The 16008-nt window shown below is 41.8% G+C and overlaps 1 protein-coding gene across 1 annotated transcript in view; it reads right to left on the bottom strand.

Moving 5' to 3' along the window:
- Window positions 1-238: 238 nt before the first annotated feature.
- Window positions 239-16008, bottom strand: part of LOC109876324 (hypermethylated in cancer 2 protein) — a 34000-nt gene continuing 18230 nt past the window's right edge. The window contains exon 2 of the mRNA XM_020468757.2: window positions 239-8180. Within this exon, the coding sequence (XP_020324346.1) occupies window positions 6398-8140 (1743 nt within the window). The 5' untranslated portion in view covers window positions 8141-8180 and the 3' untranslated portion in view covers window positions 239-6397. The remainder of the gene's footprint in view (window positions 8181-16008) is intronic.

The raw sequence follows: 16008 nt of genomic DNA, 5'->3' as shown, positions 1-16008 counted from the left end.
CAGGTCCTTGGACTGCACACAAACCTCAAACCCTGAGGCAACGATCATTTTCAAGGTAGACAGAAAGACGTGCATATACTCTATAGGACATATCCATCACTTGTTGAGTCCATATACATAAGTACATACTTCCCAGACATGTGCGTGCAATACACGCGCACAAAAACACAGACACACACACTTTTAAATAGACAAGACCACAGACAACAACAGTTAAAGACAGACGACAACAACAGGGTTGGCTTTTCGATCAAGCTTTTAATGAAAAGATCATAAAATAACAGTTTATTTTTCTCACCACTGTATATTAAGACTGCAAGGTTGTGAGTGCTGAGGTCAGCTGTATTACACTTTTATGACACTGAGTTAGCGAGCCCCATCGCCGTAGTGACAGCTCTGACCTGAATACGAGCTCTCAGAGGAGTGGAGAGAAGGGCTCAGCCTGGGTGCTGCCGCTAGCAAGAGGTGGTCATGGCATTAGGCCGTGTGTGTGTGTGTGTGTGTGTGTGTGTGTGTGTGTGTGTGTGTGTGTGTGTGTGTGTGTGTGTGTGTGTGTAAGGGGGGAGGGAATGTAGCCCTCAATTATTCATAGTCAAAGACCCTACATGTCCATTCCAGAACCTCTGAGCCCCTGGATCCTGATACATTATTGAACAGCGGCTGTTCATGGATCCGAGAGAAGCTTGATATACCTGCTTCACGGACAACTTCTTTAATCAAGTTTTCAAGTACTAGTTTAGCAGCTAATAATGTCTTTCCATCAACATGGAGTCATTTGACAAGACTAACAAACACTATTTCAAAAATAAGTGATATTTTGGTTACAACTGGACGGTAAAAAAAAAAAAACAACGAGTAAAAAATACATTTGCATCTGCAGAAATGCTGAGATGTAAACACAGAGTTGAGGTAATCATTTTTTTGTCCCTGGAGGTAAATACTGATGTCGAATATGTGGAACACACTGAAGTCACAGATATATGGGGAGAAATCACAATCACTAGCTTCGTTAGCCGCAGAGTCGCAAAGGATGGGGTCAAAGGGCGGTTGGTGTAGGGTTAGCTACATTGTGGGTATAGCGAGTGGTAGTAAAGCTTAGCGGTTAAAGATACACCTTGGCTTTAGAACACACTGTGGTGTGCCAGACGCCATTTTCAAAACTAGCTTTGGTTTAGTTTGATTAGGTAAATTGGACACAGCGCAGACCGGACATGGTGAATTGACAGGGGACAACAACAACAGGGAGGAAAAAGGTGAAACTAGACAATCGCATGGGTGAAACTACAGTAATACAAAGAGAGGTAACTCAGACAAGCTTTGAGTAGGGAAAACATTATGGTTTGAATTCCCAGAACTTTGTATAGTGTTTCTTAAAGCTTTGTAACACTGCATAATGACACTATATTTTTGAAACGCACAGAAACACTACAATGATGAGGTAAGAGAAACAGTAAACTGCAATTAATGTGAACCGATATGAGCGCGCCTGGACCTTCCGAGAGGCTTAAAAAAAACACTCTATAGACACAAACAAATCAAAAAGTCCAAGAGAAATGATAAGTGGTGAGTGGTTTAAGACAAAAAAAAATGTACATCATAGAGACGACTCTATCGTTTGGAGAAAGAAAGGGGTGAGGTTGGTGAGGAGGAATAGGTTTTCTAAATGGCAGTGGCTTGGCAACACCCAGGCAGAGGATGTTTGTGAAGAGATACAGTATATGGCCCACAGATGAGCCACAATGCCCGACAGACATCAACAGAGGTACACAAGGGGTTAAAGTTAATTGTTTAAACCCCTATGTCCAGCCAAACAGTGAGTAACTCCTCTTGACACCCAAAACATGTTGTTTGTTTTAGCTGAGAGAGAAGATACAAAAATGCCATAAAACGTCGTCGTCATTTTGACATAAAAATGAATCTGTTCACCCCAAAAAAGTCTACAACTTCACAGACTGTGTGTTTTGTGTCTCATTTTTGTTTCTCCGCTTGAAATCCTCAAAATAAAATACAACCAAAAAGGGTCCTGCCTGAACCTCAGTCTCACACACTGAGAAAAGTCTTAGCGGAGGCAAGTGCAGGACCAGAGAAATAAATACATTCATCACTGACAACAATAGACATTTGATTAAAAAAAGAACACTGTCAATAAGTGTTTGCACCAACTTTGTATGAGGCAAGGCCAGCCATAAGATTGTGTTGCTTTTACAAATAGGCAGAACACAGGCAGCTAAGAAATCATCATCATCCTTTCCAAACATCAAATAAGCAGAAACATCAAGAACATTCACAGTTAAAGGAAAGATTCACTCATTCTGAATGTTATATCGTATCTGTGCATCTCTGAGAAATGTTCTGTCATCTAATATGTATTGGACCTATTCGCCGTTCCAGTTTTGCGTCATATGATGAAAAACTATCCATACCGGCAGTATTTCTGCCTGCTTGAACAGTGAATAGCTCAGAAACACATTAAATGACCTCGGGAATCCATAGAATATCGGTCAGAGATACACAAATACGATATAACATTCAAAATGGATGTTTCTTTCCTTTAAGACCCTAGCAAATAGACCTGCTCACATGCAATTAACAAATCCCAGTCACTATAGTTTTCAATAATGTTTTTAAAGTCCCGAGGTACAGTAAGGCTGCATTTACACAGGCACCCCAAATTCTGATAATTTTCCCACTAATTTGTCTTTTGACCAATCAGATCAGCTCTTTTGCCAATAATTGGGCAAAAAACCCTGAATTGTGCTCCCTGTGTAAACACAGCCTAAGAGAGTTCTAACGTCATCCCAGCCCTTCGCGCAACAGCAACACCCCCCCCACCCCGTCCCATCCCCCCCAATCCCATCTTCTGAAGACGGTTCATAGGGCAGAGGGACAAGGTCACCCCAAAGCCAGCTGGCAGAGGGGGGCGATGCACCCCTAAAACTGCAACCCCCTCCCCAATTTAAATATGAAGTAGTCTGCCGCAGGGTTGACGCTGACGCTGAAGCTTTTGTTTTGGCAGCAAAACCTCTGTGGAAAAAGCAAAAAACACATACAACCACACCTATGACTGGCCGAGCCTCAACTGAGGTCTGTAAAACTGTAAAAGTTTATGTAAACAATGAGATAAATACATATGTATCATTTTTTTTTGCCACACACTGTTCCATAATCATTCAAATGTGCTTTGGTTTAAAAAATAGTTTGTGGATTTGGGTATGAGCTTTTTTTTTAGGTCTTAGTTCTTTGTACAACTTTGCGACTATTTCGGAACATATTATGATACTAACTAAAAAGTCGACTTTTGTATTGAGCTGCCCCGCCTTTTGTTAAGGCTCTTTGTGTTAGTTGAAAAAGTACCCCCCATTTTTTTAAATCTTTTAAATATGAAACTAGTGTTTTGGTTTTCCCATGAGTAAAATACAGAGAAATTGATACAATACCATGTCTTACAAATGTAGCTGAGAGTCCTACATTCATAGACGCAGAACAATCCCTGAAGTATTTGAGTATTAGTAGTAGTAGTAGTAGTAGTAGTAGTCGTAGTATTTAGTTTTAGTTCATATTTTTTTTGTTTTCGCCAAACTAATAAACGCTAGTTCGGCTGCAGCTGCAAAGACTTTGCAGAGATGGCTAGAGATCTTGCTGTACAAAAAGACCTTTTGAGCGTCACAGACATTACGCTGTACTGCTTAAGTGCTGACAAGAACAATAGCGTCTGAAGGCAATGCATCGTGGACTCCCGAATAAGTAAGAAGAGGTCACAGGAAAACAATTAATTACATGATGGATTTCAGGTTGGATGGTGGGTGGTGGTGGTGAGGGGGTGGGTGTTACAAATACACACGTACCATGCAATCACTCAGCAGTAACTGCTTTTACCTCGGCGAGAACAGCAAAACATTTTTTTTTTAAAGTAACATCTCAGAGTCCAAGACGCAGTTACCTTGAAACGATAACGATGCTTGTATGACTGCAGCTGCATCCCTACATGATGACATAACATTTCACAGACCAACCATGAGGATGAAGGAGGAATAGAAATGTTTAAAAAGATAGGTAAAAACCAAAATAATAGAGGAATGCCTATACCAAAAACTTGCACTGAAGGTTTCTCTCCCCCATAGTTCACCATAAGAGTCGGGACACACCGGACAAGCTAAGACAGACAGCTTGGGTTTCAGTGGAGAATGATTACAGTAGAGGGAGATGCATCGCTCTTGTAGTAGTGTTTGTAATTTGTAGTACTATGCTAATAAATAAATATTCAATAAGAATGGCCCATATGGGAGGCAACTGGGAGTACAAAAAAAAGTACTAAAATGTATGCACTCACTACTGTAATTGGCTCTGGATAAGAATTGAGCTGTCCAGTGCATCCTTGCCTCTCCCTTTCCAATACAAGCTTTCACAAGTCTGGCTCAATAAACTAACAAGCAAACTTAGAACTTCACATAAAAAATGTCATTATTATAATTTCTATCATTTTTTCTTCTTTTTTTTTGGTCTGAACAGAACCCATAAAATGTAATCAAGTCCTGCTTTTAGGTCAGGGAATATAAAGTGATGAGAAGGACCCTTGTTACAAATAAAAATAAAGTTCAGGGAACATTGTAAACTCTACAGTTACTTTACATGTAAAGTTGATGTTAACACCAGCCCACCAATCAGCACAAGCTTTCCTCGCAAACCACACAGAAACTCAAGAGTCTCAAGAGTCATTGGTCAATAGTCCAACACAACTGTGGGTTTCAATTGTCTGGACCTAGAATACAATTCTTAAATTGTTTTTTCATACAGTAAAAAGACAAATCAAAGGTGAAATAATTAAGTATGCTATATATCTTATATCTTTTTTTTTTTTTACTTTGGTTATGAACTTGTCGAGCAAAATGTGTTAGTCAGCTCCGTTCGCCTTAACATTCATTTGATCTTTGGAACACTGTGCATCTAAACTCACTAACCACTATTTGCAAGAAAATACAGTACATTGTGAGGTGGGGGCCTGTTCATTGAGAAGAGCACCCGGAAAGCTATCTTTATGACAAGAAGTAAAAAAAGACAGTGTTGTTAACATAATGTTATGTTAACATGTACAAATCTAAAAAGCATGAAAAACCTGTGTTGAGAGATGGGCAGGTTAAAGCAGGTTAAAGCATTAGGGGAAAAGTTACTATCTACACACTTTATACAATTAATTACATTTAGTAACTTTCAACTAATCAACGTAGAGTTCATAAGAGTAATCAGAGGTAGCGAGTTCACAAGCCTATCGAAATAAGCTTTTCTTTTTTGTAAGGGGAGGAAAGCTATACTGACAAAAAATAAACGTACCCACCAAACGAGAAGTTCAGCCTACACCGACCCCCCACCCCCCCCACCCCTCCCGTCTCTTCCCTGTTCAACTAACTGCCCCACCCTCACCCCATATCCCCCTCCCCCAAGAAGAAACATCCGAAAACCTTCCAGTTTAAACATTCACAGAAACATTACAGGTTCTTTGAGTAAAACAAGTACCTCCATTTAGTTTTGTTGTTATCCCAGGATGAGCTTTCATGGGCAAATTGACTAACCCCACCTCTCCTCTTTCTCTTACTCAGAGACCAGCTGTAGAGTGGAGACTTTAAGGTCAGTGTGTGTCTGGAGTAAATGAAATTGAGCCCCTCATCTGGAAACTCAGACATCAAACTTTTAGGTAAAGCATGGATATGACCAACAACATCCCTCCACCCGAATGCAGACATCCCCACTATGTTCAGGTTCACTCACATTAGCATTGGACATATACAGTAGCTGCTGTTTGGTTACAACAAAAACACATTCTTTGAAATTATTGCCTGTAGTGTACATCATTGACAGAGTGAATAATATTAGACCTGTCTAAATTAAAAGGAGGAATGGGGTAGTTGTTTGACTAATGAGGTTGGAGTATAGAGGGAACCCTGAATACCCCCAGAAGGGATCAGTTTGAAAAAGTCAAAGGCCTAAATACTCCCAAGTAAAGGTGTTGAGGGTGTATGAGAGGCATGAGGTGGGCCTGAGGTTACAACAGTACCCCATTCACATTTACAAGATATAAGAGAGACAACCACCAGTCCATGCCCTTACATCCACCATAGGTGACTTCAGAGAGAGAGGGGGAAGGGGAGGTACACTGCCCGTCTAGACTTCCAGAGGTGGTGGACATGCTGGGGTTGTTTTCCATGACCATCCTGCCACATGCTGACTCTGGACAACCACTACACACACTAAGCCAGGTGGTTGCGTATAGAAATCTATGTTTACGTGTGTGTGTGAGAGAGAGAGTGTGTACCTGTGTTTCTGCATGAGTGTACATGTGCATTTGTTTAGTTGTGAGGTGGGGAAAAAAATGAAAAAGCATTCTTTGGCTTGATGTTGTGTTTTAGGAGGGTGAGGTGTGCATTCTCAGGTGGCTGATGAGGTTGCGTTGCTGGGTGAACTTTCCACCGCACAACTGGCATTCGTACGGCTTCTCTCCCGAGTGGACGCGCATGTGCTCCGTCAGGCGGTACTGGCGTGTGAAGCGCATGCCACACTCATCGCAAGCAAACGGTTTCAGGCCCAGGTGGCTCCGCATGTGGCGCGTCATAGTGCCTCTCTGGGTGAACATCTTCCCGCAGATGTTACATGGGAAGGGTCGGGTCAGCCAGTGGCTCTTCTCGTGCTGTCTCAGGGTCGCCGGGTCTTTGTAGCTCTTACTGCATACGGTGCACTTGAAGGGCCGTGGCTCGGAGATGCCGAATGTGGTGGGAGCCACGGGGGCCGAGAGGTCCTCAGCCTCTTCCTCTTTCACAAAGGCCCCTCCCTCCTCTTTGATGTAGAGCTCATCCTCTGTGTGTGTCTCCACATGGGCGTTAAGCTGCTCCGAGCTGGGAAAGCCCTTCCCACAGGGGATGCACACATACAAGTTGTCCCCAAACGCTGGCTCAAACCCGTCCTGCCGGTACACATAGTTGGCGCTGTGGTGCCCTCCTCCTCCACTCTCTCCATCACTATGCCCGCTCTGGTCACTGTGCTCCTGCCCATTCTCCCCTCCTTCCTCCTCCTCTTTACACTGGAAGGACTGGTCTGAGGGAAAGCTGCACCTGCTGTCCCTGCCTACACCCCTGGATGAGCGGCCCTCTTTAGGTCCCACGATCACACCATTGACCAGGGGCGGGTCACGATCCTCAGCCTTCAGGCCAGAGGCCTCTCTCTTGGGCCACTCCTTTTTGCGGGCTACCTGGCGGGAGCTCTTGCGAGGCAGGGGAGCATCTGGATGGGCCTGACTGTCTTCAGGGGCTTTGGGGGTGGGCAAGAGCTCCATGGGCTCTGGGCCGGTGGTGTCCAGACCGGGCAGAGTGATGGTGGAATCATCCAGTGAGGCACTGTTGGTTGTGGATACTGAGGCAGATTGAGGGGAACCCTGTGAGTTGCTGTGAGGGCTGAGTGCGTCTGTTGTGGTACACGCCGATGGAGGGCTCTTCTTGGACAGGTCCAGCCCGAGATCTGTCTCCCTGCCGCTCAAACCGTTACTGAGGTTTCCATTACTACCACTCCCGCAGGTCCCATTCTTCACGGCGGTGCTCCCGATGAACATCTCATCATCCGAGAGCTTGTCCCCGAGGCCGTCATCGGGCTGTGGCTGGTCTGCGTCAGAGGGGGCGAGGACGTAGTGGTTGTGGGAGGCGGTGAGGGCGGAGGACGAAAGGCGCTCGTTGTTGTGGCGCAGTCGGCTGAGCGGACCCGAGGTGGAGAGTTTACCCGGCAGAGGCTTGCCACCGCTTCGCTTGAGCTTCTTCCTGCACAGCGCAGCGAGGTCATGGAGCTGGAGGTAGCTGGCTGCGGTCAAGAGGGCACTGTAGTTCTGCTCATTACTCTGGTCCAATGAGGACAGGAGCTTCCCCGTGTAGATGAAGTCCAGGACTTGTCGGAAAACAGAGGGATTCACCATCTCTGTGTCCAGGTTGATGAGGTTGTCGTGGAGAACCAGGGACTTGAAGTAGATACTGCTGGCTGCTAGGATGTTCTTGTGGGCTCGGAACAGAGCGTTCTCCACCACGATGATGACGTCACACAGGAAGCCCTTAGCCCTCTGCTGGTTGAGTTGCAGTAGTATTTGTTTGGCATGATTTGGCAGTTCCATTTCCACCTTCCTTTTCTCTCTCTTCCTACACAAGCAACACCTGAAGGGGAGAGAGAGAAAGAGAGAGAGAGGCATGTTAGTGTTATCAAAAATAAGCCTAAGACCAGGGAGGTTTTCCAATGCCAAAAAAAACTGAACAAAAGAAGCAGACATGGAATATCCGTTTGAGGATGGTAAAGTTATCATTTAACACTTTGGATGGTGTATAAATAGACCCAGTCACTACAAAGATACAGGCGTCCTTCATAACTCAGTTGCCGGAGAGGAATGGTGACTTTAAAATAGTTAGAGTTTAATGGCTGTGATAGGAGAAAACTGAGGATGGATCAACAACATTGTAGTTACTCAACAATAATAGCCTAAATAACAGAGTGAAAAGAAGGAAGCCTGTACAGAATAAAACAATTCCAAAACGCATCCTGTTTGCAACAAGGCACTAAATACTGAAAACAATGTGGAAAATGAATTCACTTTTTATCCTGAATACAAAGTGTTATGTTTAGGGCAAATCTAATACAACACATCACTGAGTACCACTCAATATTTTCATAGTGGTGGCTGCATCATGTTATGGGTATGCTTGTAATCTTTAAGGACTGGGGATTTTTTCATGATAAAAAATAAAAGGAATGAAGCTAAGCACAGGCAAAATCCTAGAGGAAAACCTGGTTGAGTTTGCTTTCCACCAGACACTGGGAGATGAATTTGCCTTTCAGCAGGACAATAACCTTAAAGACAAGGCCAAATCTACACTGGAGTTACTTACCAAGAAAACAGTGAATGTCCCTGAGTGGCCAAGTTACAGTTTTGACTTAAATCTACTTGAAAATGGCAAGACCTGAAAATGATTGTCAAACAACCAGTTTGACAGAGCTGGAAGAATGTTTTAAAGAATATCGTGTAAATGTTGCACAATCCAGGTGTGGAAAGCTCTTATAGAAAAGGCGCTTCTAAGCATGTTCTGATTTAACCGCTTGAAGCGTACAAGAACATGGGTGTGATCATTCCACAGTGGTCCCTGCAGCTTCTACTCAAACGGCTGTGATTAGATTACTTTATTACACCAATAGAAAATACACTTAGCAACAGAATTTGGAGAATGAACAGAGTGCATTTTCTGGACCCAAAATGTATTAAATACGTAAATGAAACAATAAAAACCTTTACCATTACAAATGTAGACAGAGGACAGAAAAAAAGCTGACACCTGATGTAATTTCGGATGCCATTAAGGCGTACATTATAAAAACATACTACATTATAAAATCCATGTCCATATAACAACAAAATGGCAGTGCAGAATGCCTCGTGAAAAAGGGTAGACATTTATGTCCCCAAAACATGACCAAATAATAGCACATTTACGCTGATCTGCTCACTCGTGGGCAACAACATTCAAACTGGATAATAACTAATTGTATAGATAACCACTACCAATGCAGTAAGAAAACATGGCAGAAAGAATGAAGAACCGAACTCTAAAAGAAAACTAAGACTTTTTGACTGACACGGATTACCTATTCTCTCCACCCTGTACAGTAAGCGTGGAAACCGAACTGCTAAAATCTATAAATTATAAATGAGGCGTGCTTGAGTTAGACCTTAAAGATAAGATGAAGGCAAGCCTTGAAATGAGTGATGAGAAAGCTGCGACACAGGAAAAATCAACTGTAAAGCTGAAGAGTACAGTCAATGTAATCGACACAGACGTTAATGAACTGAAAAGAGAGAACCAGTTGTTAAGAGAATACCTACTTAATATACAAACTGGAACAATGCGAAGAAAAATCTGGTGCTTTCCGGAATTAAAGAGCATGAAGATTCAGAGAGTATGGTGAAAGAATTCATGGTTAAAGAACTACAGATTCCAGGCGACACTGTCGACCAAATTAAACTCGAATGCGTACATCGTTTTGGATAGAGAGGACAGCGATACGAGTGCCCAATCATTGCCAAATGTGCATACTTTAAAATAAGATAATAGATAAAAGCCTGGGAAAAAGACTCACCATTAAACTCGAACACGCACATCGTTTCGGACAGCGATACGAGCACCCAATCATTGCCAAATTTGCATCCTTTAAAGATGAAATAATGGTTAAAAGCCTGGGCAAAAGACTCGCCTGGCTTAAAATAGGCATGAACGATCAGTTCCCAAAGGAAATCGCAGAGCGACGCAAAGTACTGTATCCATTATTCAAAGACAATAGACTGAAAGGGAGACGTGTAGCTCTCGTTATTGACAAGCTATACATTGATAACCAACTGTTTTGAAAAACCAAAACCACTCCATTGCTATTCTAAATAAAATGGAAAATTCAATAATATTAATGGCAGGGATTGTAATAAAAAAATCATAATAATAATAAATAATAAAATACAAAAATTAAGAAAGAAATTATAAATACACTATATTATTCAAGTTAGGGAATGTTGTAAAAAAAATGTATTCTATGTTTTATGTATAGTACTTATAAATAGATAAAAGATAGGACAATTCATGAAATAATAAATCCCCAAATACAAGGAACTGCAACACAAAATAACCCAAAGCCCAAAATTAGGCAGGAATCAACAAGGTAGAAATAAAAACACAACAAACAGAGGACATAAAAGACACAGTATGTGGGTAAGTACTTTGGGCTTCGGGTACTTTTGTGTTCCAGTTCCTTGTATATGTGAGGGGAGTAAGGGGGTGTAGTAAGATGGTGTACCTGTGTGTTTTGTATGACTGGAAAAGTGTGATGAGTTAAGTGAGTAGGTAAGGAAAATGGTTGCAAATGCCAGAGCCCATGTGTGTCTGCGAGCAGGAGTTGTGACAGACTGAGAGTCTTCATATTTGTGCAGATAAGGGACATACATTTTCAAATTAAAATACACATATATAGTTTGTTTACTTTTGTCCTATCATGATGGAACGGTGCCAACCCCATATCCTAGATACCGATCTGAGCGACCTACCTATTAAGGAGAAGTCCTTATCCGTTTTATAGGCCTACTGCAAGTAGCCTATGCAGCCATGACAGAAAGGTGAACGTGGTCAGGACTCACAAAATCAGCACCGCCCCCTCAAGAGTCTGAGCCTGCCTGGCAAGGTTGGTCCAAAAGCCAAAGACCCTAGATGGGGTGAGCATAATGTACAAGGATTTTCTCAAAGCTGCTAATGAGAACCTCGATGACCTCGTACCTAGCCTTTAGGAATTCCAGTGGAGGACTCCACCCAGGTAGTGGCAGTGCTGGTAACACTTGCTGCAGTAAACCCATGGGGAGGGAGTGACACTCTGACAATCAGAGAGGGTGCATATCATATTATTGTGGTCTGACTGCACAGAGGTGCTTGGGAAGATGGGTCTCAATGGGGGACCAGCGTGTGTGGGTGAAGAGGGTTATCCGAGCTCCATCAGCTAGTACTAGACATTGGTTAATCAAATCTTCACATTCCTGCTCAATTTGGTAATTTGGCATGCCTTCTTAAACAGCGCAACTATAGAGCATTCACACAACAAGTGTTTTCTTGAGTTGGCTCGGGGACGGAACAACTGTTGAACATTTAAGCTTGTGCTTGTGCGCGCATGTGTGTGTCAGGGGAAGGGTGAGTGAGCGTATGCATCCCACATATGTTGACAAAAATGTAGAATTCCTACTACCGGCCGTTGTTATGGGTAAAAATCCTTCGTAGAAGTGCTTATTTTATTACTTATATTATCTGTCAATTCTAGGAGTAAATTAAGATATGCAAGAGTTTTTATGTATATACAGTGTCTTTGTTACTTTACAGCCTTATTATGAAATATATATATATTTTTTTTAAATCCTCAATCAATCTACACACAATAACCCATAATGACAAAGCAAAAACAGCTTTTTAGATATTTTTGCTAGTTTATTCAAACTTAAACTGAAAAATCCCATTTACATACAGTACCAGTCAAAGTTTGGACATACCAACTCATTCAAGGGTTTTACTATTTTTACTATCTTCTACAATAATTGTGAAGACATCAAAACTATGAATTAACACACATGGAATCATGTAGTAACCAAAAAAGTGTTAAACAAATCAAAATATATTTTACATTTGAGATTCTACAAATTAGCCACCCTTTGCCTTGATGACAGCTGTTCAAAATGTTGTATCAAGACTGCCCCAATGTGCCTTATTGGTTTATTAATACATTTTCAAGTTCATAATTGTGCAACAATAGCATGGTATTTTTTCACTGTAATAGCTACTGTAAACTGGACAGTGCATTTAGATTAACAAGAATTGAAGCTTTCTGCCCATATCAGATATGTCTATGTCCTGGTTACTTTGGTCCTTGGTTACTACATGAATCCATATGTGTTATTTCATTGTGTTGATGTCTTCACTATTATTCTACAATGAGGAAAATAGAAAAAATTAAGAAAAAACCTGGAATAAGTAGGTGTGTCGAAACATTTGACTGGTACTGTATGTAGATAGTGGACATGCAGAAAAATCTGGAGATTTTTGTCAATTCTGAATGAGTCTCAATAAGAAAGTGAGGAATCCGATTCTGAAAGTGGCAGTGTGGAGCTGCCCCTTGCCCACCGACGAAGTCCCAGGACCGTCTGAAGATGCTGGTGGGGGCAGTGGATAAGGCGGACATGATTAACAGCTTTATGGTACAGTTGAAGTCGGAAGTTTACCAACAATTAGGTTGGAGTCATTAAAACTCGTTTTTCAACCACTCCACAAATCTCTTGTTAACAAACTATAATTTTGGCAAGTCGGTTAGGACATCTACTTTGTGCATGACACATGTAATTTTTCTAACAATTGTTTACAGACAAATTATTTCACTTATAATTCACTGTACCACAATTCCAGTGGGTCAGAAGTTTACATACACTAAGTTGACTGTGGAGAAGAAATAGCTTGGAAAATTCCATAAATTATGTCATGGCTTTAGAAGCTTCTGATAGGCTAACTGACATCATTTGAGTCAATTGGAAGTGTACCTGTGGATGTATTTCAAGGCCTACCTTCAAACTCAGTGCCTCTTTGCTTGACATCATGGGAAAATCAAAAGAAATCAGCCAAGACCTCTGAATTTTTTTTTAGACCTCCACAAGTCTGGTTCATCCTTGGGAGTAATTTCCAAACCCTGAAGGTACCAAGTTCATCTGTACAAACAATAGTACGCATGTATAAACACCATGGGACCACGCAGCCGTCATTCTGCTCAGGAAGGAGACACGTTCTGTCTCCTAGAGGTGAATGTACTTTGGTGCGAAAAATGCAAATCACTCCCAGAAAAACAACAAAGGAACTTGTGAAGATGCTGGAGGAAACAGGTAAAAAAGTATCTATATCCACAGTAAAATGAGTCCTATATCGACATAACCTGAAAGGCCGCTCAGCAAGGAAGAAGCCACTGCTCCAAAATCTCCATAAAAAAGACAGACTACGGTTTGCAATTGCACATGGGGACAAAGATCATACTTTTTGGAGAAATGTCCTCTGGTCTGATTAAACAAAAATAGAACTGTTTGGTCATAATGACCATCATTATGTTTGGAGGAAAAAGGGGGAGGCTTGCAAGCTGAAGAACACCATCCCAACCGTGAAGCACGGGGGTGGCAGCATCATGTTGTGGGGGTGCTTTGCTGCAGGAGGGACTGGTGCACTTCACAAAATAGATGGCATCATGAGGAAGAAAAACTATGGGGATATATTGAGGCAACATCTCAAGACATCAGTCAGGAAGATAAAGCTTGGTCACAAATGGGTCTTTCAAATGGACATGACCCCAAGCATACTACCAAAGTTGTGGCAAAATGGCTTAATGGCAACAAAGTGAAGGTATTGGAGTGGCTGTACTTGTGGGCAGAATTGAAAAGGTGTGTGCAAGCAAGGAGGCCTACAAACCTGACTCAGTTACACCAGCTCTGTCAGGAGGAATGGGCCAAAATTCACCCAACTTATTGTGGGAAGCTTGTGGAATGTTACCCAAAACGTTTGACCCAAGTTAAACAATTTAGAGGCAATGCTACCAAATACTTATTGAGTGTATGTAAACTTCTGACCCACTGGTAATGTGAACAAGCTGAAATAAATCATTCTCTCTACTATTATTCTGACATTTCACATTCTTAAAATAAAGTGGTGATCCTAACTGGATTAAATGTCAGGAATTGAGTTTAAACTGAGTTTAAATGTATTTGGGTAAGGTGTATGTAAACTTCTGACTTCAACTGTATGTGCTCGGAAAACCACCAAGTGGTAGAGTGCCTTGCGAAAGTATTCGGCCCCCTTGAACTTTGCGACCTTTTGCCACATTTCAGGCTTCAAACATAAAGATATAAAACTGTATTTTTTTGTGAAGAATCAACAACAGGTGGGACACAATCATGAAGTGGAACGACATTTATTGGATATTTCAAACTTTTTTAACAAATCAAAACTGAAAAATTGGGCGTGCAAAATTATTCAGCCCTTTTACTTTCAGTGCAGCAAACTCTCTCCAGAAGTTCAGTGAGGATCTCTGAATGATCCAATGTTGACCTAAATGACTAATGATGATAAATACAATCCACCTGTGTGTAATCAAGTCTCCGCATAAATTCACCTGCACTGTGATAGTCTCAGAGGTCCGTTAAAAGTGCAGAGAGCATCATGAAGAACAAGGAACACACCAGGCAGGTCCGAGATACTGTTGTGAAGAAGTTTAAAGCCGGATTTGGATACAAAAATATTTCCCAAGCTTTAAACATCCCAAGGAGCACTGTGCAAGCGATAATATTGAAATGGAAGGAGTATCAGAACACTGCTAATCTACCAAGACCTGGCCGTCCCTCTAAACTTTCAGCTCATACAAGGAGAAGACTGATCAGAGATGCAGCCAAGAGGCCCATGATCACTCTGGATGAACTGCAGAGATCTACAGCTGAGGTGGGAGACTCTGTCCATAGGACAACAATCAGTCGTATATTGCACAAATCTGGCCTTTATGGAAGAGTGGCAAGAAGAAAGCCATTTCTTAAAGATATCCATAAAAAGCGTTGTTTAAAGTTTGCCACAAGCCACCTGGGAGACACACCAAACATGTGTGTCTGCAAAAGACCTGAGACTGGGACGGAGATTTGTCTTCCAACAAGACAATGATCCAAAACATAAAGCAAAATCTACAATGGAATGGTTCAAAAATAAACATATCCAGGTGTTAGAATGGCCAAGTCAAAGTCCAGACCTGAATCCAATCGAGAATCTGTGGAAAGAACTGAAAACTGCTGTTCACAAATAAATGCTCTCCATCCAACCTCACTGAGCTCGAGCTGTTTTGCAAGGAGGAATGGGAAAAAAATTCGGTCTCTCGATGTGCAAAACTGATAGAGACATACCCCAAGCGACGATCGCAGCAAAAGGTGGCGCTACAAAGTATTAACTTAAGGGGGCTGAATAATTTTGCACGCCCAATTTTTCAGTTTTTGATTTGTTAAACAAGTTCGAAATATCCAATAAATGTCGTTCCACTTCATGATTGTGTCCCACTTGTTGTTGATTCTTTAAAAAAAAAAGTTTTATATCTTATGTTTGAAATGTGGCAAAAGGTCGCAAAGTTCAAGGGGGCCGAATACTTTCGCAAGGCACTGTATAAGAAAATATTTGTCCATCTGATCAATGCTGCTACCCTCAATGGCCACATAGTTCACTGCCAGCTAACAAGTGAGACGATTACTGAACTAGGTTTTTTGCAATTGGACATACAGTTCACATACAAATCAAATACAGCTCCAATTTGCAATTATATTGACAATATATCACCCACCTCCTCACTGCCTCATCCTCCCCAAATCCTCATCCTCCCCAATCCCTCTCCAAACAGTATGTTGCTAGCATACAA

Source organism: Oncorhynchus kisutch, linkage group LG3, assembly GCF_002021735.2.
Source record: "Oncorhynchus kisutch isolate 150728-3 linkage group LG3, Okis_V2, whole genome shotgun sequence".
Taxonomy (NCBI): Eukaryota; Metazoa; Chordata; class Actinopteri; order Salmoniformes; family Salmonidae; genus Oncorhynchus; species Oncorhynchus kisutch.
Note: the sequence above shows the minus strand (reverse complement) of the source record. Positions and strands in the feature narration are given on the sequence as shown.